Source organism: Ambystoma mexicanum, chromosome 2p (genome assembly GCF_040938575.1).
Source record: "Ambystoma mexicanum isolate Mex_15411 chromosome 2p, UKY_AmexF1_1, whole genome shotgun sequence".
NCBI lineage: Eukaryota > Metazoa > Chordata > Amphibia > Caudata > Ambystomatidae > Ambystoma > Ambystoma mexicanum.
In genome coordinates, this window is record NC_090923.1 from 178,735,610 (window position 1) to 178,762,254 (window position 26,645).

Here is a 26,645-nt window from a genome sequence, read left to right on the forward strand (position 1 = left end):
AAACAGTTTGTGTTTCTAGAACTTTTTGCTTTCTAAATGTATTTCTTATGGACCATGTTATTGGAAATGTAGCTTACCATTTTAAATATAGTACCATTGATGTCCAATTACCACCTTTTTGGTGGATCATAGAGTGCAGGGGATGGGAGGTTTCCCACAATGGATCCTCTTTTTCCTCCACGTTTGTTGTGAGGCCTTGTGCTAAGACCTTTTCCTACTCCCCAGCACCTCTAAAATCTGAAGCCAGCTTGTCTGGACTAACCCACTATCTTAAAACTTGCTAATACACAAGGTGTGCACCTTCTACCCAATTTGTTCTCCAAACACAAAGCATTTCAGTTCTCAGTACACACGTCCCCCATACATATGTGGTCAACAAGATGTCTGCAAGAACCTAGAGCAGGCAGTTGGTCCTCGGACAGAGGGCACACTAGGCTAAATCTCGAGACTCTAGGAGAGCGAGTTAGTGCTTGAAAGACTTAACTGGTGCTTCAACCTCCTGGGGTGCACCTTCAGACTTTTTCAGGCCAGAATTCAACAAGATAAAATTGTACACCACTACGAGTGATCAGTAAACCTGAAAACAGAAGATAAAGGCAAATGTCACTGATTGGATATGTGAACAGAGGCAGGCTGGTTCCCTCTCTGGAACTTTCAGAAGATACTTTCTTTATGACTGAAGTAGCCTACAATTCCTTTTTTGACATCATTGGAATATGTCCCTAGATTTAAAGCAACATACCGTCGTGCTAGCCGCTTTGTGACTCCCACCCAGCACCCCTAGGCAAAGCAGTTCAGCTCCAATATTAAACATCACGTTTGGAAAATCTGTAAAATGAAGTGCAGACCTCTGTAAACACTAACATTTTTCTATATGCTCCCTTCAAGCCTCTTGCATGAATTACAAATATTCAAAGGTACTCCATACCTGCCTAGGCAGAAAATAAGGTGCATCAGTTTCTACGATGATTCTCTCCAGGGGGATTTTCTTCACAGCATCCTTTACGTCATTAGCAGATGGATATGTAAGCACAGCAGTAAATCCCACAGCCATGTTGGGAAATGCCTCTAAAAAGGGTTCTATGACTTTGAAACTTCCAGTAAAACAATGTCTGGACAAAAAGAAAAAAAGCACAGTTATTCTTCTGGGCATAACGGACACGTTTTTCATTTAAATAGGTTTGCTTTGTTTGCTTTATTTGCTTAAAGGGTTTTCCATGTTACTTCTGCAGGTTTCACAGAAACACAAAACTCACTCAGCCAGTGATTGTCTGACCTGGTTCGATTAACATAAACCTACAGCATCAGCAGAGTTAATAAAATCAGTTATGTTAGCAGTTGTTTCTAGAAGAAATTTTACCAAAAATAACACCCACAAGAGAATAAACATTCTAATTTTGCGATTGACAAACACTTAATATTCTTCAGCATATTCTGAAGGGCTTCGTCCCTCAATCATACCACACTCTCAGCCCCACTTTCTTCATGAAGCATGTCTCGTAGCTGTCAATAGAAAGCTGGCAAATATCCCATATCGGCCCCCTCCCTATGCCTCTTCAAATCAATGTTTTCATGCCTTTCAGCACAATTCAACCATACAAAACACTATGCTCATAGGCCGGCGCTTGCTCCTCATTAAGACCAATGCAATTCAACTCTGTGCATTATCTTCACAATCCTACCTTAGGGATAAACGGACTAGCCGGGACAATAGCTGTACCTCACTGGTCAAACTACAATACTTCTAAATCTCAATTGGTACAAGACCAATAAAATTACTTTCAGCTGATGCGCCCATGGAATCCTCAGATATCTCACCAAAAACTCACTCCGACCTCACCAACATTAAGCACTGAAAACCTTTTTACATGCTCCATTTTGATTGATTATTTGTATATATGATATATGGCATTTGTAACGCGCCTATACACAAGTGTTTCAAGGCGCGACGAGGTGGGGAGGGAGGGGGACAAGGGGAGACAGACAACGATCCTACGAGGCCAGGTGTCATTCAGATCACGCAAGTGCAAGGGTAGGGAGACTGGGAAAAGGGGAAGGGGAGAGGGGAAAGTGCAGTACATGATTAGTAGAATACAAGATAAATAATAGGGCCAGCTGGTGGCAAGTGCAAGGTAAGTGCCGGGAGAAAGGGCTGTAGGATACAGAGACAGTCCCATAGTGCAGGTAGGCAGTGCAGGGAAGAGTGGCTGGGCCAAGGACAGAGATCGGTGAATTGCCCAGTTGCAGATTAAGTGCAGGTTCAGTGATTTTAGCAGGGGAGAGAGGGAGAGAAAGCGGAGGCAAAGAGGAAGGTTTTGAGGTGCTTCCGGAACCGGAGATGGTTCTCCTCAACTTTCAGGGAGGCAGGAAGGCTGTTCCAGAGGGAGTCCCCTGCTGCGGAGAGAGATCTACCCCCAGCTCGTTGCTTGGAGAAGCGGCTGATCCTGAGGTAGTTGGAGGTGGATGAGCGAAGAGCTCGAGAAGGAAGATATTTAGGAAGAGAGTTGAAGGTATTTTGCCCCAAGGCCCCAGAAGGCCTTGTGGACAATGCAGAGGGTTTTGAACTTAATCCTCGCAGCCACTGGGAGCCAGTGTAGCGATTTCAGTCCTGGAGAGATATGGTCCCTGGGCTTGAGGCCAAGGACAAGTCCCGCAGTCCTGTTCTGGATGAGTTGCAAAGGGCGGAGAGTAGAGGCAGGAAGATTTAGATAGAGGCTGTTACAGTAGTCCAGCTTCGAGAGAAACAGGGCTCTGGAGACGGTGAGCTTCTGGGGGAAGGAGAGGAAAGGAAGGATAGTGTTATGTTTAAGGTTTGGGGAGTCAAAATATACGCAGGTGGAGCCGCTCGTGGGTTTCATAAGTCTTTACTGGGTTCAGTCTCAGGGCAAGTACATAAGGGCAGAAAGGTAAGTAACATGGGCAGGGGAGACATCCACCGGCCCCCTCTTCCATTCAGTGCCAGGTCCCAACTGGTTTTCTTAGAACCCTCATGCGAACACTCATGCAAGGTCCTGTCCAAACATTCTACAACACACTCAGTACAGCACCAGCACATACTCAGAGAATGGACAGGGGCAGATCAAAACCTAACAGATAGCTCTGAGGAGGTGTAGCTGGTAATGTGACTTTTTAGAGACGTCAGATATGTGAGGAGAGAAAGAGTGTGGAGTCGAAGATGACCCCGAGGTTTTTTGCCTTGCAGGTAGGAGCAGGAAGAGGGCCAAGGGAGGCCGGCCAGAGAGCTGCAGGGAAGGAGGGAGTGGGTGTGCCGATAAGTAAAATCTCAGTCTTACTGGCATTAAGGCAGAGGTCGTTGGCAGCACACCATTTCCTGGATAGCAGAAAGACAGTCAGAGATGAGGGAAGGCGAAGAGGAGGCAGAGGGTAGCCTGAAAATGAGCTGGGTATCATCTGCATAGCACTGAAAGTTGGGACAGAGAGCGGCGATGCAGTGAGCAAGAAGTGCCAGATACTGGTTGAACAGCCATGGGGAGAGGTTAGATCCCTGGGGGACACCACAGGTAGAGAAAAAGATGTCAGAGAGGAAGGAACCCAGTTGGACCTGGGAGGGTCGATTGGAGAGGAAGGAGGTCAGCGCCTATACACAATGGGCCTCATTACGAGTCTTGCGGTAGCCATGCCTGTAGCACAGGCCCGGCTGCCGCCGGTATCTTTTTTCCAGCACCCGCGAATGGGCAATGTCCGGGGTCATGCCGAGTTTGGCAGACCAGGTAATTGCCCATTCGCGGGTGCCGGTAATAAGGGACTCCCCATCCCCTTTCAGCCCTATAGGGCTGAATGGGGAGGGTGGTAGCACCGGTACCGTTAATAAATGTACCGGTGCCACCATCCTGTTCTGCTCGCGGTTGCCGGTACGGCCACCAGGTCAGACCTGGTATCTGCAAGAGCACCTGCGAGCAGAAATCCTAGTATGGCGCTAACAAATTAGAATGCAAAAAAATACAACTATCATAATCAGCCTGGCGACATTTCTGATAGCGCAAGTGCATAGAACAGTTAGCGAGAGAAAAGGGAAGGGAAGAATGATGCCTGACGAAAATTGTTGTAGTGCATGAGGAACAAGAGGAGGGAAAGGGGGAGGACCGTGGGGTGGGGGGGTCTGGGGGAAGTGGAGAGAGAGTGAGGAGGAGAGGAAACAAACAAGAGACTATCCCAGAAGGTCAGACGACAATCAGAGTAGTCATGGGGGAGTGGGAGGAGAGGACAAGGAGGGAAAGGGGGGAAAGACGAGCTGCTATCAGAGGTCATGGGACAAATGATAGGACTAAGTGCTATGGGAGGGGAAAGTGGCTGCAAGACAGGAGGATGGTGGTCGGAGGAGGAGGGAAAAGTGGCAGTAATAAACGGGTGGCTACGATTACTATGCCTGACGGCAATTGGGGTGTGCCAGTCTCAGAAAGGAGGTGGGAGATGAGGACACAAGGGGCATCAGAGGGGTTGGGGGGAAGAGAGGACAACGCGAGGCATCGGAGGTGTGTGGGGGGACGAGAGGACAACACAGGCAATTGGAGGGGGTGGGGGAAGAGGACAACACGGGGCATTGAAGGGGGCTGGGGGGAAGAGAGGACAACACGAGGCACTCTACCACTTATGCTTGTTTCTCACTATCTAGCAAAAAATACCCTTCCTGAGCATGCATCTAAAAACTACAGCAACCACTGCAACCCTCCTTTGTGCTATACAAAGTACAGTTATTAACCTGAAAACTGCTGGAGAAAAATGTCCAGCAAACAATGCAATAATCCATCCAAGGATCCGTTTCAGGCATATACTCATCTGGGCTGAAGTATTAGCTAGGCTCTCATGGGCCACCTTTGTGATACGTACAATGAACAGTCTGATGTGTATAAATGCAATGGGTCAACAAAAAAGGAAAGAGGGAAAGCAGCTACATCTACCACACAAGTTTCTGTCCTTAAAAATACAAAACAGGAACACTATTGGTGAGAAAGAAGCGTTACTTGGTGTAATCCTAATTCTCCTTTTGGTGTGATCATGGAGCAATTGATTACAAAAAAGTATGGAAGTTCAAATCAATTTAAAAATATACTTTATGACCATTTGGGCTTACTTTTCATTTCATTTTTCTATCAAAGAACATTTTTGCTGCTTTAAATAGAAAGCTTGTATGCCTAAGAAAGAAACACAACATGGAAATATATTTAGGCAGCAATCTATAAACCCATCATGCAGTGTGACCGCCGAGTTTTGTATTTTTCAATGAAAGAAAGAAGAGTAACTTAACACAAACCTTCGCTTTTGGGATTCATCAGAGGGGTAGGCTTTTTTATGAATTAAATGAAGATATCAATGATTGAGAGCTAGGATTACAAGTAACTTTTCCTTCATTATGGTATTTTATGAAAAATCCATAAACGCAGACCACAACAGCAAGAGCACGTCACTCTTGGGGAAAAGTCTCTTCAGCAGTGTCCTTATTTCAAGAGCCTGCATAAAGATGCTTCCTCTGCTGCGGAAGACTCCCTCACATCTGAATCCAAACAGTAATGTACTGCAAGCATGTACACCAATGTCCTTGCTACCACTGAATACATGCATTAATTGGTAAGGTCCTCAGAAGAGCAGCTATTGCCACTTTTCATAGAGGTATAGTATGACATTATACATGCTGAAATTGATTGTTTTGAAGCAGATGACACGTTGTGCTTTAGTATAATTTACAAGAAGTTTTGTCTTTCGGCTGTCATTTATACTCTGCAAGTGGCATCACTGAACTCTTATTACATCATGTGTTTGAAGAGATCTCCTCCAAATGAGAGCTAGATTAGGCAAAAAGGTTTGGTTAAGGTTAACAGTAGTGAAATATTAGGAATAAGTCCCAAGGGCTACATAAATCCTATGAAACACTGGCTTATTGCTCAACTTTGTAGCTGGGAAGTTAAAAAAAATAATCTTTTATGGTAGAGGTTGTAATAAAGGCCATGAGTAGCAGAATGAAACAGTGGACCAATCAAGATGAGCTAATGTTTCACTCGCTGAAGGGAGAGCTTAATGGAGAATACACTTCAAGGCCCTCTGAGAATATCTTGAACCACTGGAGTGGTAAAGAAGAAACATCCCAACAGGGTAACTTCATGTAAGCAGTAATAGCGGCTTCATTAAGTTTTTAGGAGGAATAATAAAGGCCCAATTTAGCCAGATAAAGGAGGTAAGATGATACTGTATTCTTCCTGGTAGATTGCAGCACTTCTAATGTTAGCATGAAGAAAAAACTTGCCATTTGACAGCCTGCAATGTTCTGGTGCATGGGCTGACTGCTTAACATGTCATAATAGTCCTAGCGTAGGTTTAAAAGGGCCCGGTGTGTGTTTGTGTGTCATGTGGTCAAATTCCTATGGTAAGGTTGTGATGGTAGACTGCCATACAAACTGGTCAGCAGGTCAAGCCTGCACAGACTGTGTGGTTCTGGCCACAATTACAAGATGTCGAGGTCTCACTATTGACAGTGCCCTACAGCTGTTTTTAGAATTAAGATCGCCTGGATTGCTTAAATTTGACTATAACCCTGAGAAGAGGAATTGGTGGCAATGGGTACAGAAATTTTCATGACCAGTCGGTCGATCAAAAAGGCATTTGCCTTAGATTCCATTGCTGGCAACTCGCAGACAAAGTCTCAGTAGTTTGCATTTGCAGGCATAGCAGGTGAGTGCAGCTGATCCAAAAACCCTTTTGGGCCTTGTTTTTGGTGATTTTCGATTTGTGTTTGACCTCCCAGCCCCCGCCTGTGCCCTCTCTTCCCCGACCCCCTCTGCGCTTCCATTTCCCCTTTCCTTCCCACCTCCCGCCTCCCAGCCCGCCCCACCTCCCCTGATTGGTCAGATCAGTGCTCTTAACTCACCTTCCCAGAGCAGCCCACTGCCCATGCAGCCCCTGCGGTTAAGGGCCCCAAGGCAAAGGGCGGCTCCAGATTGTGCAGGGGAAGCCAGTGGCCAGCCATCAACCAGCAGAGACTATCAAGGTAGGTGTGGCCTGGGTGTGGAGTAGAGTAATCACTGTACTCCAGAAGCCCTGCCACACTACCTACCCTCTGAACAGGCCTGCGTTGTACTCTTGAATAATTGTTAGTACTGCATTGACTCACACCTAGAAAGTGCCACACTGAGATAGTACTGCAAATTCTAGCCTGCATCACCCTCCTAGTGAACTGTGAATATTGACCTGTCTCGCATGCCTTGAAAATTGGTAATAATGCATATAGAGTGCCACTATAGTTGCCCCGTGTGTTAGGCCGTTTCTCCCTCTATCCACGTGTCCCAAATCTAGACGGGCTACTCCAGCTATGGTTTTGCATTTACCATTACTTTTACTGTTACTCCTGTGTTAGGCCTTTCTCCCTCTATCCAGGTATCCGTGTCTAGGTGCTGCACATCTAGGGTTATTGCGTTCTGTTTCTGCATTTGCTGGTGTCTCTGTTTAGGCCTTTATCCCTCTGTCCAGATGTCCCAAATCTAGGCGCTGCTATTGCATCTAGAGTTGCTGCATTTTACTGTTGCCACCTGTTTGACTCTCTCCAACTGTCCTGGTGTTCAGAATCTAGACGCTGGTTTTACATCTAGGCTCACATCTACTGTTACAAGTACATCAATTTCTAGGTGCTGCCCTTAACCTCCCCCAGGGATGGAGATACCACATCAACAAAGACAACCTCTACAACCCCTCCTCATTTCCAGCCTCCCTGCACCATACCCTCCCCCCATAACTCACCCCTCCCGGCACGTAACAAGCGCTCCAAAACCCAACTTTATTAACCCCTCCCCCCTTTATCCGGCATCTGGTTGCAACCTACGGCCCCTGCCCCCGAACAACGATACACCCGGACCTCACCTGCCTAGTCCCTACCACCATTCCACCTCCAAGATTAGAGGAGCCTTCTGGTGTGCCAAACACCCGTCTCCTCAAACGCTCATCCCCCACTCCTCAACACACCCGAACACATCAACATCCACCTTCCCTCTAACATCCATTGAGAACAATCACACACTCCCCGCCCATACACCCAGCGCAATATCAAACTCACAAGCCAGAGGAGCTCTCTGGCGATCCAAACATCACACGTTCCCCTCCACTACCACGCCATCCTTGTGCCCACTGAGGAACTGCTCACCCTCTCAACCTACCACCCATGCTGCCCTCTCCCCCCCTCAGCCCCTACTCAACCTCCGCCCACAGACCCCCCTCCATATCCCTTCCTTTCCCTGAAAGTAGCTTTTCTTGCCCTTTCTAGAACAGTAGCTTCATCCTCTTCCCCCTCTGACCCTCTAACACACTCCTATGGCAGCAAAACCCACTAAACGCCGAAGAGTGACTGGTCCTTCCCGTGACCCTGCAAACCTCACCACTTCTCCATCGGTCCAACCTCACAGCCTTTCTCACCCCTAACCTTCAGACCCTTCCCTCACCCTCTCGACCCCCTGGCTCTTGACTTCCCAGCAAGTCCAGTTAAAGACCCAGCGCCCGCCAGACTCAAACCAGAAAAAACCTGCCTACACACCCACACCTCAAGTGCTACACCCAACACCCTCCCAACCCCCCAGATCCTCCCCACCTCGTCTCACATACCTACCACCGCCCACCTACTCCTCCCGCCCCCCCATCAATTTAATCCTCAAACCCGACACTCAAAGTCCACAGGTACCCATACCCCCGGTACCCTCCCTCAGCTGTCTCAAACACCCAGAATGATCCTAACACCTCCCCCACCTCTTCGGTCACCCATGTCCACCGAGCACTCCCTACGATGAGTGGCACGAAAACCACCTCCCCCTCATGAAGTCACATGCATCCTATCCGCTCCGTATCAAGAAACAGACACAGCATCTTTGACCTCCTATCCTCTGAGAATCCCGACCTAATTTATATCACCGAAACCTGGTTCTCCGATGATTTTGCTTCAGTCGCGCATAAGGCCTTCCCCCCCTGGCTACTCGCTTATCGCCCACAATAGACCCTCCAGAAGTGGCAGAGTTGCAATCCTCTACAAACCCCATTTCTCTGTCTCACTTGTCGAATCCCAGACATGCAACGTTTCCCGTCAATCCCTTCTGGTAAAACTTTCCATACTATCGACATTCACCCACTGCTTCCTACTCATCTACAGACCTCCTGGATTTGACAGACATTTCCCCAACAATCTCTGTTACTCAATAGCTACCATAAATAAATCACCCATCCCTTACACTCCTGGGAGATTTCAATATCTGGTTTGATATGCCCAACAACCCCATGACCCATTCTCTGGTCGAAAGTCTTGATGCACTCAACCTCACCCAACATACCACTGGTCTAACTCACTCAGGTGGGCACACCCTTGATGCGATTCTCAGCTCTTATGACCTGGTTTAGATATCTAGTCCCAAACCGCTTATCTGGACAGACCACTTTGCCATCCCTTTCTCTATCCACACACCAGACCCTCCTCCTATAGCTCCCCCTGCGCCCACCTTCGATCACAAATGCTGGAACAAACTCAAGGTACTGCCCGACCTAGCTGAAGCCCTGCTAGTCCGTCCCCCTGCAATGCTGTCATGTAGTAGATCCTTAACCATTGAATCCTTTGACTCCTGGCTTGAAGAATCACTAATCCCTCTCACCCCCTGCAACCTCACGCAAAGGACCGTCCCCCCAAATGGTTCACGCTCCACCTGAGGACTTTCAAAAAACAAAATAACTCTTGAATGCAAATGGTGAGGATCTAAAACTGATTTCAGCAGATCCATGTTCGCCCTCCACCACCGCAATTACAAATCCAAGATCTGAAAGTCCAAAAAAGCCTATCACAATAAACAAATTCTGAACTGTGGTGGCAGCAGCAGCAGCAAAGAACTCCACAAGAGCATCTCAGATTTCGTGAAACCTACCTGCACCTCTGCCCAATCCACTTCCACAAAATCACTATGCGACTCCCTCTCACTACATTTCTGCAACACCGCACTTGACAGGATGGCAACCCTTACCACCAAATTATCCTTGCTCACCCCCTATCCTACACAGACTCCTCCTGATCCCATTGCACTGACGCCCACCTTACCAACCTTCGACTCTTTCAAACCCATCTCCAGAGACGAGTTCCTTGACCTACTATCAGCCAGCATACCCTCGACCCCTGCCCCGCCTTTGTTCTGAAAGAAATATTCCCCCTCTACCTGCACAGTAGAACATGCAAGAGCCATACTAAACGACTCCCTCACCTCTGGCATCTTCCCTGAAGCCTATAAAATAGCACATGTCAAGCCACTTCTAAAAAAGGCAACCCTCGACCCCCTTGACCTTAAGAATTACAGGCCGATCTCCAACAGCAGATTTCTCACGAAACTCATTGACCGGAGTGCATACTCCCAGCTCAACTGCTTTGTAGAATCCAACAAACTCCTCGACACAGCACAATCAGGCTTCAGACCTCGACATGGAACAGAAACCACTCTGATCTCGATCTGGGATGATCTCAAGGTCACGGCAGACTGAGGGTTGCGCAGCGCTGATTCTCCTCAATCTCTCTGCAGCCTTTGACACAGTTAACCATTCAATCCTCCTTGACCGACTCCACTCCCTAGGAATCCATGGTTCGGCACTCAAATGGATTGCCTCTTTCCTCAGCAACAGGAAACAAATCGCCTTCCTCTCCCCTTTTGTCTCAACTGCTCGTCCTGTGAACACTATAGTACCCCAAGGTGCATGCCTCTCTGCTCTCCTTTTCAAACTCTGACCACTCTACCAGGATTCATCCATGCGCACCACCTCTCCGGTTACAACTACGCCGACGATACCCACATTATCCAAAGAATCCCCAAGATAAGCACCAACCCATGTTCCGACCTTGAAGCTCGTCTCTGTGATATTGAGCGATGGATGACATGTAACCACCTCCTTTTGAACCCCGATAAAACAAATGGTGTGCAGCAATACTGCCCTTCTCCCACAACCGCTCCCATGCCCCCCCCCCTACTTCGGCCCGCCACCCCCCTCCCTCCAAGATAGTCAAAAACCTAGGCTGCACTATGGACTCAGGCCTAACCCTCTCCCGTCAGATCAATAATGTTTCAAAATGCGGTCACTACCACCTCAAACTTCTTAGGCTAGAAGAGGTGAGGAGAAATGGGTCTTACAGACTCGCTGCTGTTATGACTATTGTTAAGTCGAGACTGGACTATGCCAACTCCTTATACCTAGGAGCACCGGCATACCAACTCAAAACACTCCAAAGAGTCCAAACACTGCCACAAAACTCCTCGCCCTGGGACACAGACCACATCTCACCCGCTCTCAAACCCTCCACAGGCTCCCAGTCGGACGAAGGGCCACCTTCAAGACCCTATGCATTACCCATCGAGCAGTGCACAAGACCGGCTCAACGTACCTACAAGCAAGAGAAGATAAAACCCTACCTCCCATCTCGCACTGCCCTCTTTCTAGTGATTCCACCCTCTAATTCTGGCAGGATCGGAGGTTCCGCCTTCTCAACCTTGGCCCCAACTCTGTGGAACTGACTTCTCTCACAAATCCAACACACCCAAGACTACACGGCCTTCCGCAAAGCTCTAAAAACCTGGCTCTTTCCATAATGCCGACTAAGACCTTCTAAGTCTGCTGAGACCTTGCAACCTGATAACAAATGTTCAAAAAGATCCTGCGCAATGACACCAATGAATGTGCCTATTAAGTCACCAATAAGTTTACTCTGAACACAGCAATCGCGCACTTGAAATCCTCCACCCAGACACTCACCTCTCCTATCACTATGCTCACTCTCTACACCAACACACAATTAGTGCGCGAATACACCCCTCGATCAATTTCGGCCTAACTGCTCACATACGAACAATACTCCAGGAACACCTCAACATTCTGATAAAACGTAGCTATACCCTACGAACATCGGCCTAGCCACACACATAAGCGTCCTATACAGGCCTAACGCAGCCAAAACCCAGTCTTGGTGACCATCCTCCAGACTGCACACATTCAACTGATCTCAAGTACCACCACATCTAATGCTACTATCAGGCAATCGCATCAGCTGCGCACATAATCGGTGCACCCAAGCTCCCTTTGACATCTTACTCTCTCGACTGACCTGGACTATGGTCCCAGAGTGCGTTCAACCTACCAGCCCTTTGAGATCATACCAATGATATATAGAGCGCTATATAAATGCCAAATAACATAGTAAAGATTTTGGACATTCCGAGGCAGGGAAGAAAACGTACAGCACTTCCTTAGCTTAATACCCATTCCATGATATATCAGGTTGTCGACCGGAAAGTTTTGCACTCCTGGGACGTGGATCACTGGTCTGGTCAAGTTTCTTTCCAGTGGCATATTATCAGAGTTCAGGAAATACATTATAGTGGTAGTCTGTAAAGATGAGGATAGAGCTTGAGGGGAGAAGCACCTTTAGGAATTTGGTAATTGAGCCACCTTAAGTGCTAGAGATTTCACAGGGATGCTTCTCTTTTTGTTTGACCAAGTTCGCCGAGTAGGTAGCTGACCCATATGGGCTCCACAACCATCCAGTGAAGCATCGGTCACCAAGCACTGGGTTGGAAGTTTTGTCTGAAAGTAGACTTCATCCACAGCATCAATTAAGATTTTGAAGTGATGTACTCCCTTTATTTTTTTATTTTTTATTTTTTTTTTAAGTAAAATGATTTCTTAGGCAGTTACATCTTAATACACAATCCCAATGGAGATACTTAAAACATCTTTTTGCATTAAATACATTGCACCTACTAATTCATGCAATGTAAAGGACACCTTTTTACCAAAAAGCTCTGCTTCAGATGGCGTGGGATATTTTCAACCACTCAGATGTGCGATTGTCATGATGCCTACCCCTGGGCATCAGGACCAAGGCCCTCAGATCCGGGAGCAGGCATCCAGACATTTGTTTAAACCTCAGCAGCCCCGGCTAGGGGCTGTCTGGGTTCAGTCCTGGCGCCCTAGGCGCCAGGCTCATCACAGAAATCAGTCCTGGCACCATAGGCGCCAGGCTCAGACTTTAGTTACCTGATGCAGACCATGCTGCAAAAGAGCTCAAGCCTACATGAGGCCTGGATGGGACTATTTTGTTACAGGGACTATTTTTTACTCGGGCGTGGCTCTAGGGAACTTCTTACCTGGAACTACTTTGGAGGCTATTTAAACCACACCCGAACAGCAGCACATGCTTCGGGTTATTCTGCATCCAGCAGCGTGACGCTCACCCTGCCTGCAGCCAGCATCCAGTCTTCTGCCACGCCCGCGTGCCTGCAGCCAGCATCCAGTCTTCTGCCACGCCCGCCTCAAACCCAGAGCTCCTAGAATAAAGAAGAAGAAAAGGACAAGGTTAGAAAACGAACTTATTTCAAATTCCTCACCTAATTCCGGAACCATTTCATCTCCGGACCTGGAAAGTACATCAGTCCTGCACGCGTCGCCTCGCCAGCTCCAGCACGGCGCCATACTCACCAGTTCTCACAGCATCTTTCGATCTGGCACTGTCTCCATCATTTCTTCGCCGTAATCCGGCACCTAGGGGACACAAATAAAAACAAGGTGAGCCAATGGAATCAACAAATACAACCTCTTACCACCATAGACTTACCCGATTTACCACCGGCGGTATTATTCCATAACTCTCCACATTTTCATATGCTGCATCTGTAAAGTGGCAGAAAAACAACACGTTAACGCATGCAATAGTTATCGGACAGCGTTGGGTAACACAGACTCTTACCTGAACGCCAGCAGCAGCTACGAGACCTTCTTCTCACAAACTCAGTTGCAACTTAAGGAAGAAGGGGGACAAGAGTGAACATCGGGCACATTGAACTCTTTGAACTTGATACTTACCAATCCCGCCAGGGACTTCAGAGTCAATACTTACAAGAACTCTCCCAACGCCTTCAAACCAGTGAAGTAACTGGTATCTACGCGCCCCTCCAAGACACGCAGGATGGAGAGCTAATCTTTTACGAACATAAGGAAAATACTTCTTCGGGTCCAGCAGACAAGACTAGGCGGGCCAGTCCAGACAGTCATCTCTGCACTACGCATCACGTTGAAGGAGACCGCAGCTGTCCGGGTCCCATCGACACCCCTGTGGGGTCCAGGTGAGCGTAACAGCTATCTAACATCACTTTGCTGCATTGGTGCAAGAAACAGCACAAAATGGCTGCGCTGACCCCTGTGCGCGCCAAGGTCTCAAAACTGCGTTTTGGAACAACAAGAAAATGGATGCACCGCCCTGGCACCACATATTTCAGGTGGGGTGGAACAGAGTACTCACTGCAGGAGTATGCCAGTGTGCTCTGCAACATTTTACATGGAGCGAAGTTAAAGAGGCAGCATCAGTGTGCTGAAAACCCAAAATGCCTCTTTAAAATGTCATCTTTTCAACCTAAAAAGTGCTGTTTTGGCGCTAAATCCATAATTTCTTATGAACCACTGTGTTTAAAGGGCCATGCAATGCCCAGGATCGGTCCTTGTGTCTCGGAGGAACCGGGCCTTATTTGAATGACAGCTGCTGTCAAAAGTATCTTTGGTAAAGCAACCCATGGTCTGTGTTTTCATTTTACACGGGAAGCCCGGCTATTTCTTTGCAACAGTATCAAGGACCAGTTGTCCAGAGAAAGACTCTAAACCGATGCATGATACATGTATCCATGCTGCAAACAACTCCAGCACTCAAGGAAAGGACTAGAGCTGCCCAGGATGTGCATTTGCTGCAGATGAAAAACACATTTTAGGAAATAGGTTAAATGTGCTTTTTCCTGAATGAAGAGCAAAATTGCCCATTTTTAAAGTGTATTATTGTATAAAGGCTTGATTATTTAAGAATATAAAAGGATTTGCTACTGTTAAAAATCCACCTATAAACTGTTTTAATTCTAGAGGTTTAAAGTCAAGATTTAAAATGAGAAAATCAAAGCTAAAATCCAGGCTGAAGTGGTAAACTATATTAAAAAAACCTGCTCTGCAAGTTGCTAGCCCTGAGAAAAGGTGACACCTCAAACTTCTGCACAGGAAAGGCTAATTGCTAGCTTGGAGGCTTTGAATACCCAAGACAAAGGGACTTTCCAAGTCGCATTAGACATTTGTCTTTGACCCAGGCTAAGACTCTCACCCTTCAAGTGGGAGGGGCAGGAAACTTCAATCAAAAAAGAGAGGCCCCTCACCCTGCTTCAAAGGAATTGACATTTGCTTGCAGTTGAAAGAAAGAAAAAACTGCTTCAGTGACAAAATTCCTTTTAGTTTTAAAATGCCTATTTTGCAACTGAACTTTCAAGCCATTTAACTTTGCAGCAAGAATGAGCAAAAATGAGAGTGTGTAGTTTTAGATCTACTTTTATGCTTGTTCTATGAAGACTTGATAGGACTCATTACTGCATAAGGAACAGAAGTTATAAAGAATGACCGAAAGCGCGGAAAGTATTAATGTGGAGAACTTATTTTATACACATATTCTAGGGTTAAATTTTCTGGAGCACATTTCTTAAGCGGCCTCATATGCAGCCTTGTATTTTTGCCATGCCACCTTGCATAATCCCAGATCGCATGACACTTGTCGCCCTGATGGGTACTGAATGACTTGTAGACTAAGGAACATCAGTTAGATTGATTCAAGTCTTTTCCTCAAAGGTCATACTTGCACCTTGTCTTCAGAGTAGCACCCAAGTAGTTGTGTACTACTTTGCACTGGAGTTGGTGACAATGTTTCAGGGTTCACATAAAGCCCTAGGCTTTGCCAGATCTGCCACACTGTCTGAAAATCTTTGCTTTCTGGAACAATGTTGCCTTCATAAACTGGTCACTGTGGTTAAATTATATTTTTCAAGCTTTTCTGAGATAATCAACAACCACTCCCACGCTTTGGGAAAGATGGCAGTGGACTACCAGCCAAATTAAGTACATTGCACTGAACGCAATGTTTTATCTTGCGTAAATAGCAGGGATTTTCAGACTATCAGAACATAATATGCATTCTGAACAACTGTGGCACACAGCCAATCATACTGTGTGAAACTAGAATATGCGATGACATGCCAACATTCAGATTTTTTCTCTTTGTCCACTTATTTGCCACCTTTATGTTGAATTGTCAGAACTGGTTAGTCCTTTTTTAGAGAGAAATTCCCCCCACACCCCCTTTGAGACGGAGGCATGCTTTCTACGGCCATCTTTCTTGTGAAGCGCTGCAGCAATATTCAAACCAGCTGATCCCGATGAGAGGATTTTGCATCTTGCAATGAGGTATGTATTAATCTGTTAATCTGACTTTCTATCTATCCTGAAAAATATTCAGCATGCATTTGTCGCCCATGAAATTTGCTAGGAAACAGGATTTGCGAGGCTTCCACTCACCGTAGTAATGAGTATTGGGAGAGCAAACCATCAAATTACTGCTTTGGTGGAGGTGGTGGCTTGCACACAACCACTGATGGCTGATCGAATCTTCTGCTACGTCATGATCATGTAATAGGATTACTGCAGAGAAAAGAAATGCACCCAAATACCAAATTGAAATCCAGAGGCCTTAATCACGAGCCATGGCGCTTGAAGGCTTCAGAGTGAAGGCAGCTGTTGTACAAGCCTTCTTAGAGGCTGTATCTTTGCCCACTTTGCTTATCGAGTAGTGGACTGCGATAATCAAAAAGGGCATGGCACTCTTAACTGGCTGCCACCATAGTTGGCCAGATGTTTCAAAATTCAAATAAGGTCTGAGTCGGCTTCGGTGAGAAACCCAAGGGTGTCTCACCTGTTAGTCCCCAGGGATCTGTCATCCAGGTGGCCAGGACATGGCCATCGCTATTGGATGGGTGGACCAGTGCTGCAGAATCACCGGGATTGGAGGGTGCGGGTCTTCAGGAATTGGGACACCGAAGGGAGAGACGTAGTATCCCCTTCCTTATAATACCTTTTCCCCATCCTTCCAGATAGGATACCTAGAAACCTCCCCTCCCCCCTTTCCAACACACACTTTCTCAAAGATAATTAATTGTGAGTGACAACGGACTAACATCAGAGCCATATACCTGACATGTCCCAACACAGGCAATTACTGATTATTACACACACTTGACTCCCATTATACTTCCCCACACTGACAAAAGGAGGAGCACGAAAGCACACTCTGAGCAAGGCCAAATCCACGAGTAAGCAGCTATCCTGAGACATCAGTTTAAAGCGAGGAGAAGGGCGACGAGATCTGAGAGGACAAGAAGGGGATTACCCTTGCCCTTTACAACCCACAACCATGACTTTCAAGAAACCTCAAGGAAAAGAAACCCAAGACCGTGAATTGTAGCTGATGAACACAGAGGTACACAGGGCCCTCCCGCACGTATAGCCAGGGCGGGGAGAAGCGATTGCCACTGTGGTACCACCCTTGACTCAGACAGCAAAGCAGCGCCGAGTACAGCACAGTTAGCAGACCTGACTGATATGCTCAATGATACAAGCAGCAACATTGTACGAAGAAAGAGAACTTGAATATAATTGAACTTTGTGAAACTAAGATTGGTACCAGATACAGAGTATTCCGGCATCACGTAGCTGCACACTCGAAGGTCTCAGTTTCTTCTGAGCGGGGAACAATTGTTGAACTGTAAAATCGAAGTGGTCCTGCAGCGGGTTGCGTTGAATCCTGTGCACATTCGAAAGTCTTTGATTGTTTGTAAACTGAAGTTGTTCTGAGTCCGGCTGATGGGGACTAATTGTACAGAAAGGGTCTAAGCCCAGAAGAGGGGGATCCTGGTGAACAACACCTAAGAAGATTGTTGTGGCAAATGTGAACCCGACTGAGGGATGCCTATAAATTGAAGTTGGTCCGAACCCAACTGGCAGAGGCTTACAGTGAAAGAAGAATCAGCGTCCGGCTGAGGGGGATCCTGGGTGAAGAGTAAGTGATTTCAATCCGGCACACACCCAATTCAACGCCTACCGTGTAATGCACAACTGAAATCCTTATTTATTTTTGTCTAAAAGTTCTGAATGATATACCACTCATATCACGCCCCTCTCCTGTAACCCCCTCCTCCCCCGGTCACACTGAACCAGGAATCAGGCTGGTTTACAAAGTTAAAATATTTATGTATTTACAATTTAATCACACTATTTTTTTATGGGTACACAATAATCACCAATGGGGTGATTTAACAGTGAATAATTTCTTTAGTACACAAGGAGTAATAACGAGCAAAACAATTCAACACAGAAATAATACTTGTGTGTGTGTGCAGATCAGATAGCACTGTGGTTAAAGATTCCCCCTGTACACCCCTCAACCCCCCAATAGCCAATGTAAAGAGATAGGAGGAGAGAGCAGGTATTCAGGAATGGCAGAATGCAAACAAAATGACAATCCCACTTTCCCCCAGCAAACACAAGAGAAAACAGAATTGACTGTCAAGATGTCTGAATGGCCTTTAAAGTTATCTTGAGAATGGATTGGGCAAAAACACTAATATGGTCAAAATTGCTGAAATTGCTATCAGTTCCTATGGGAGCCGCTTTGGATGGTTGCACGCAAACACAAGCAATGATTCAATACCAAGAAACAATTTGAAATCCTAAAATTCAAGTCGGAAGCAATCAAAAGCTGTTTTACACGCGTCAGAATTTCCCAAAAACGAAATTCCTGGCAAACCTTTCACTGTGCGATAATCGCGATAACGTGAAAACTGTATGGATTTGGGATGCGGTTTTGGATGCGATTTAAAGCTGTGGATGTTAGCTACAAGCCGAAGTTTTGTTTCTAGCACAAAGACTGAGGAAGTTATGGACGTTTTAGTGGAGGTCGCTTTTTCGAGATAGGCGCAAGAATGGAAAACGTGACTGCGCTTTTAAAATAACAAATGGGATTTCTAACACCAGAGGATGACTATGAACAGAACGAATCCCCACATGAACACAGCCACTTGATCAGAATGACTGCCTGCCCGGGACTCGCCTTCTTCAGATGAGAAAAAATCAGCGCAAAGATAGTTTTAGCAATACTAGTACTGTAGGAATATAGGAGGGATAGGATAGAGAGTTTAGACAATTAAAAAATACTCCCAACAATACGGGTTCTTAATACAAGATAGGATGGGTTTAAGATAGGGATCAACTAGACAAGGTACATATGCTAGTGACACAGTTCCATCTATAGATACTCGCTAGATATGTTTTTTAAACAGAACCGTCAGGATTCTGGTCCGTCAAAATTCTGGTCAGGGAATTGGATCTGGTTCTAAGGTAGACAGCTTGGCACATCGGATTGGATCTGCAATCAGCAAGGTGCTCTGGTCACAGCAGGGCACAGGACTGGATCTGTCCTTCTAGGTTCTGATGATAATTATTTCAGCAGGCAAGCAGTACAGCGCAGCCCAGCTGTATTTTGATGCTTCCCTTAGGTGTGTGGGGTTCTGATTCTAGAATTTGAGGTCTAGCTGAAAATGGTTCAGCTACGCAATGTGTTTCTGCTTTGCCACGTTTCTGGAGTCTGGAGCAAGGAAGATGGAGAGTTCTGCAAGAGGGTGCTCCGCCAGCGTCGGGATAGTGGGTGAATCGGTCTGTCCTTTAGTGTGGTGAGTTGTCTCTATTTATGGTATGACAAAGGGGTGTGTGTGCTGGTTTATCCTAAGCCCCTTTGACAGTCGATTGTGTTGGAGTCTCCTCTCTGCCTTGATAGGAGCGGAGAAACAGTCATTTTTATGGTGTGGTTTTATGAGGCTGAGAATCCACCCCTGACCCTTGAAGACAAAATCTACTTCTGGCACCATACATATTTACACATGTGCAACCTCTATAAGAATCACATATTCAGATTACATATTTTACATAGCAGCTATCCCTCCAAACCCCGTAGCCGTGGGATCTTGGCTCTGCTTTTCACAAACTTTTGCCCTTTTCATCTGGAACACAATGTCCAATTTATGAGCAAATTTCTACAAGTATGCGTGTTTACCATGGGCATAAGTGTATAAAGTTTCATACTTCTAGCGGCAATACATTTTGTGTAAAATGATATTTTCTGCCGTTTCTTTCCAGAACATGTCACCCGATTTTGCCGCCTCTTGAAACGTGCAGTCAAAAATTACATTGACAATGCTGTTATTTCTAAATTTTGCACAATTTTACACAGTGAGTTAGTCTTTTTAAAATGTGTCCTTTGTCCTTGTTAAGCACAAATGGTTGTTTAGCTCCACCCCTTTGGTCTGTCCCTGGGAGCCCAGGAGCCATCGCCCTTTGTTTTCTCCTGGCAGAGGCCATTTACGACGGCCTTCGCACTTCGCATTTCCATAGGAGCAGCTTTTCATTTTTCCTCATGCCTCTGTAGCCCAGGTTCTTTCTTTCCAAACACTATAATTACCGCTTAGGCGTGATTTCCTGCTGGAGAGGAAAAAGCCTCTGTGAGGAAACCTGTTATTCCAGTTTGGTTGGCTTTAGCCAGGCTTAAATTTAAATGTTAATTCTGTTGCATTTTTCCTTAGCTTAAAACAAACATGTGATTTCAAAATAGCAGCTAGAATTCTCATTCTAGGTTTTAAACCATGGGATCAAATAATTACAACATAGGTTACTCTCAGTAACAGGCCACTTATATTGCAAACATTTGATTTCTGTTTATATACATGTTTAAAGTTTAATCAGGCAAGCTTTTTGACAGCTGTCATCCCTGCAGCCCTCTACTGCACAGAAATTTTGACATCCACAGACGAACCACTTTTGCTGTGGAAATCCCGTTATGCTTTTAGCTTTTCAGGACCTTGCAAGTTTCACAATGTTTTCTTAAACTAAGTGAATTGTAGCACCCAGCAAGAATTCTGGATGTTTGAGGGTGTTTTGTACCGGCATTCTGCAGTTTCAGCAACAAAGAAAAAGGGATTTAAGCAAGCTTCTGGGCTTTCCTTAGTAAAACACTGCTTTTTCCTTCTGTACTCCATTTTCACTTGTTGTGGAGCCCAGTGACAGATTCCAGAAGTGAGATCTCTGTTCCACCACTGACAACATGTGTGGCAGATTGGGCAGCCATCTTTTTGGGTGTTGCAAAGCACGATTTCCAGAGGTTTTGGCACGCACAAGGGTTTTGTGGCAATTTTGAGGTTTCTGGCACCATCATAACACAGTGATGCCGCATATCAGAGCAAAAAGTGGGTTAAAGCATCCCACAAGAGTAAATCGGCCCACGTGAATAGTGCGAAAGGAACATCTCTTTATTGTTTATGGGACATCAGGTCTTCTAAGTCAAGAGACTTTGCACTAAAGAGACTTGGGCACAGAAGGCCCCGATGTTGGTGAAAAGAACTTTGACCTTTTGCCGTTGGCGCAATGGTGTATGCTGTGCTCAAGTGACCCGCCTTGCCCTGTGCGAAAAACGTGGGGCAGAGGCACCCCGGCCTACATATCCCGACTTATTTTGTGAACACTTCTTTCTTTTTGTAAACATTATCCAACACTATTTTGAAGCATAGCAGTAAGGATTGGCAATAGGTTTTAGTATAGGCCCTTTCATTTGACTAGACTCCACAAGGACAGTATTATATTTGATGGTCATAGCTTGCTCCCATCTTAGATTTAGGGTTAATTAGGCGTTTATCTCACACATTTTGCAGTTGAATAAACACCCTTGAACTGTGATCACTTGTGTCCGTCTTACTTTGATACCATGCCTTCCTTACACTGCCTTGAAATTGTTGTCATGACTTTAGAAGGCTGCTGTTAGGCAGAATCCTGTGCCGTGCACTTAGGGACCACTACACACAATTAAGACTACAGGTGGCAATACAAGTTTTACCTTTGGTACAAGCCTGTACTACTAAGTTATAGTGGTAGCAGTAGCGGAGCAGTCAGGCTTATCTCAAGAGTATATGAGCAGTAGCAGAGATTACACAAAGGGACCACAATTACTGTGACTCAAGCTAACACTGACTCAAGGTTTCAGGTAAAAAATATAAATACATTTAGTTTTAAATCATTCGTTATAAACACAACACTTCTATTAAATTCGAAACCACACTTAAAATATACTACAACTAACCAATTCACTTTGTACAGTAAGTCTCAAGGTAAGTACCCTGTGTTGAATGCACCGGTGTCATGAACAAAACATGTTACAGCGAATACAATTGCGGTCACTTTTTGACAGTTCGGTCTACTAACTAAAAGCGTATCCGTGACATGAAATGTTACCGGGGTAAAAATACACTTAGCACCTGAGATACCCAGAGGGAGTTGGAGGAAAAAATAAATAAATCACAGGCAATATTTTGGTTAGGCAGGCAGAATCAAGAAACACTCAGAGACAGGAGTTCAAAAGTCAAAGGGCCGGAGCCAGGGTCGAAAGACACCGGGGCCTGTTGCCGAGGATCACACAGTCAGATAGTTTGAGATTCAACGTAGCCAAAAGTACTTCGATATTGTCAATGTTTGGAAGAAAAATGTATAAGTTGGAGGAAAGACAATGGCAAGCCTTGGAAATGAAAAAAGGGATTCACCCAGTTTCCTCAAGTAGAACACAGTACTTTGTTCCAACGGTGCAGCTAGTGCCCTGGCAGTTGTTCCTAGTGGTTTCCCGCAGACCCACGATTCCTGGAGCTTCGTTGTGAAGGAGGACGTCTGAAGGGGGTCTACATCACACAGGGATGAAGCCGGCAGCAGCGTCAACAAATAAAAGGTGCGCTCTTTAAAAACAGGAGGCGCTCTTCAGGTGGCTATCCGGACCACTACAGCTATGTGCAGTGATTTCGACCACGGAAGTGGACCCTCTAGCTGTGGAAAATGAGCTGGTTATCCCCACCCAGCTCAAGGGAAGACGACTCCGGACTGGATCTTCTCTGAGTCGTCGAAGGCAAGATAGCTCAGGACTGCAGCAGGGCTTCACCGGGACGGGGTAGTTGCAGCAGCCGTCATTCTCTCCGCTTCTCTTCGGTTCCTTGTAGTTCCAGTCGCGACTCTGACTTCTAGCCCAAGAGACCTGCCTTTTATGCGCAAAAACCCCATTCACACAGCCTGGCTGTCAATCACTCAGCAGGGGGGTTGTCCAGCCCGGACAACCACCTTGACCAATCGTGACAAAGTGCGACTTGGGTTTCCTAGGATACCCTGTGCAGGGGGTGACTACACCCCTCCCTCACATTCAGCCCACTTAGACACCCAGGCGCCTTGAGGAGGGCTTCAGCTATCTTTGCCTTTACGTCGATTCCGGATCCAATCTTGATTGAAGTCAGAAGGCCCGACGATGGTCTGCCTAAAATGCCTTTTATCACTGGTGATATTTCGGTAGTATATCCGTCTAAAATTGTTTTTTCTCTCAGCCAAGTCTCTTGGAGGCAAATGTCAAATTTTGCTAGGTCTTGGTTTCCTGATTTAGCAGATGATCGTTGCCTCGCGTGTTCCAGGAACACATAGAAATGGTTTGGGGGGAAGTCTTCAGTGATTAGTTGCGAAGAATTATCTGGAGGTCGCAGTTCTTTGTTGGGTCGTTGCTAATTTTGAGGATTAGGCTTTAACACTTTTCTTAACCAAGACCAAGGACCTGATGGAGCTTGTGGTTGCGATTGGTTCAGCGGTTCTTTATGGTCCGAAAGAACGTCTTCCACGGAATTTCTGTCTGAGCTAAGACGAGTTTTTTTCCAACTTTGGCCCCCTTCCGGTCTAAGGTGGTGGGCTCTGCTCGTCCAGACCCGTGAGGTGTATTTAGGTCTTTCGCGTTGATATTCTCGCGTTTCTGTATGGTAGCTTCGATGCTTCGTGTTCTGTTGTGCTTGAGGGGGTCGTTTGTGGTTGGCAAATTTGTCTTGTGTTGTGTTGATCCTGTTTGAGTCGCAGATTGAGAAAGTTGCATTTCTGATAGACCAAAGCCTAATTGATTCAGAGCTTCGAGCGGGTCTTTAGTTGGCTCATGGTGAGGTATGGTCTTTACATGTAGATATGCTTTGGCCTTTTTCTGCCTGTGGTAAGGCTAAATTAAGACAAAATTGGTGGTAGACAAGTGGGTCAAACTGGGCACTTTGGCCAGTATGGTAAGAACTGTTTTTCTGTTCAAGACTAGGAAATTCTTTCCTGACACTAGTTGTTCCGTTTTAAAAAGGCGAATTTATCTCATAGTTTGGACGTGTATTAGAGGGTCCTTTGTTGTTTTATTTGCTTCTAGATTTGACTGAGGTACTATTTCAGTGCACTCTTTGTTGGTTTCCTGCGAATTGTTTTCGTGGAGTCTCGTTTTGGCAGCAACTATAGAATGCTTGTTTCCAGACCGTTCCTCAGAAGATGGTTCTTTAGTCGAGTTAGGTACGGATGGTGTGGCTGGATTCGATGAAGTCAGGGACACTTTTATAAGGCCCAATGTAAGTGAGGAAGTAGAGGCGTTAGTTGATCCTGTAGATGAGGGCTTAAGCGAAACAAGGTGTAAGTTTGAAGCGACTTCCTGTTCCAAGTGCTGTGTTAGATTCATCAAGGAAGAATCTGGGGTGGATGAGTGAGTTATCCACCTCGATTATTGGTTGAATTAACTGAGGAACTGCTTCTTTCAGTGAGTTCTGTGCCTCAGCTTGCAGTGGCATTCTTTTTGGTTGCGGCTCCCCACCTTGCTTTCTCCAGCTAGAAATTTCCACAACTTTAGATTCCGGTTTCTTTGTTCTGTTTTTTTCTATGTCGATGGACAGTGTCGTTTTTCTGCTAGGTTCGGCCACACATCCTTTTAGGTCCCTGGGTTTCTGATAACCACCTGCTTTTAATACTTCAGTTACAGAAGTGGTTTGGGTTTCCCTGATGGATTGACCCTTCTTTGCTTTGTCCGATTTTTCCTGAGTAATTAAGTGACCATTTATGCTTGTTGGTGGACAGAGTGTCTGTGGAGGTCTGAGTCTTAATTGGGCTTCTAAGTGTGCCATTCTTTGCTCCCACTGATGTTCTCGCTCCATATTTTTTTGGTCAAGAGCCGTGATGAAGCCTTCCAAGAAGATCACTTTTGAGTTTGTGGTGGCTGCTATTGCAAACAGGTCTTTCATGGAGTCGTTGAGCGAGTTGTACAGCTTTACAAACGGGGATAAGCCCACCGTGATAACTGACATCACTGCGAACATATCTGCGGACTGGTTTTTTGACCTGTGGTCTAATTTTGGTGGAGATATCTCACAAATGTTATCTTTCCCCGGAGTGGAGGAGCTTCTATGATTATCTTTTTGGTTAATTAACCACAGTGAGTCCTGGTTGGTTGGAATCGGTTTTCGACTGTCCTGTAAAGGCTGTATGTTTGGAGTGAGTTGGTTCGTAATGGTTCTTTGGGGTGAATCATCATTCCTAGCAATTATTGATGGGTTGCGTTTATCCAATTCCGGGACGATAAATCCCAACACTAGTTCTTCAGATGTCTCGACGGACGGACTGAGAGCTGCTTGTGTGGTCCCATTTGATAAGTTTAACTGTAGGAGGTCCAAGTTACGCGGGGGGTCTAATACCCTTACTGGAGAAAGGCATAAATCAATTAGGGGTGAGGTCGGTGAGTGGGCCACACCCGATTTCGTTTGTTTGGGAGCCCGAGCAATTTCAGCAATTGTGTCCAGTAATTCGGCATCCCAAAGCTCAGCTTCCCTCTCCAGTTTTCTTTTTGTCTGCCTGGCAAAGAAGTCTTTTAGCACATGGCATGTTAGGGGTTTGGAAAGTAGCGTTTTCCCAATCTCAATTTTCTTGGCTGTTGCACGCTGTTTCCTTTGGTAGTGATTGATGCTTACTTGAATACCGGGTTCACGTGGTTTCTTCTGATAAAGTGCTTTTCTTTTTAGTAATGCTATAGCAGTTTGTCTTTGTAAGGCATAGGGCTCTGTAGCCGGCGTATTCACAGGGGCTGGTGTTATGTCCGCTTCCGTAGCTAAGATGGAAGGGGGCCCTGTTGGAAGAGGAGTTTGAGAGCCTACCGACCTCTCCATTATCGGTAAAGTTGACGGTTGATCTGATGGTAAAGTGATAGGCGGTTCGGTATAATCTCCTTCACCAAGAGTTTTCAAGGAGCTAGGGTTTGCATGTAATTCCACTTGAATGGAGCTTCCAGAATTAGCACACGCCACTAGATTATCTTGCTGATTTCCAGCTTGTAGTGGGGGCGTGTAGATGTTTCGCTTTTCGTGAGTTTGACGCGTAGTTGACTCGACTGCGAATTCAGAGGTCTGTAATTCATCCCGGACCGGGCCGCTAGGGTCAGAACGGTGGCGCCCTCTGGCATCATCAGGTGTGATCCCACTCGCCACTGCAGAAGCCACAGCGGAAGTGGGCCGGTCGGGAGATTGTCGATTCGATAGGACCAGGCCGCTGGGGTCAAACCGACGGCGCCCTTCGGCGTCGTCAGGTGTGGTCCCACTCACCGCAGCAGAGGCAAGCCGGTCAACAGAAGGCGTGTGCTGGTTTCGTGTTAAAGAACACAGAGTGTTACCAGACACGTTCGTTGTCGTCCTTACACCATTTTCTCTGGAGCCATTGGGTAAGTTCGCACCAGAATTGAAATGCAAGAGAGCTTGGGTAGTAGCGAGGGGCTGATCAAGGGGTTGATCAAAGACTTCATCCCTCACTGAGTCCACTTCGACCGGCTCGGCGATTCCTTCTTCATCGTCGGCCCGAGACCTTGCGTCCGACAGAAGCGGGGTGTCTGG

General features: G+C 46.2%; 1 protein-coding gene across 2 annotated transcripts in view; it reads right to left on the minus strand.

Annotated features, from left to right (window-relative positions):
- Positions 1-26,645, minus strand: part of TATDN2 (TatD DNase domain containing 2) — an 887,958-nt gene that overhangs the window by 211,994 nt on the left and 649,319 nt on the right. For both annotated transcript variants that reach the window (XM_069643017.1, XM_069643019.1), the window contains one exon: positions 929-1,112. In XM_069643017.1, coding sequence (XP_069499118.1) covers positions 929-1,112 — 184 coding nt within the window. The remainder of the gene's footprint in view (positions 1-928; positions 1,113-26,645) is intronic.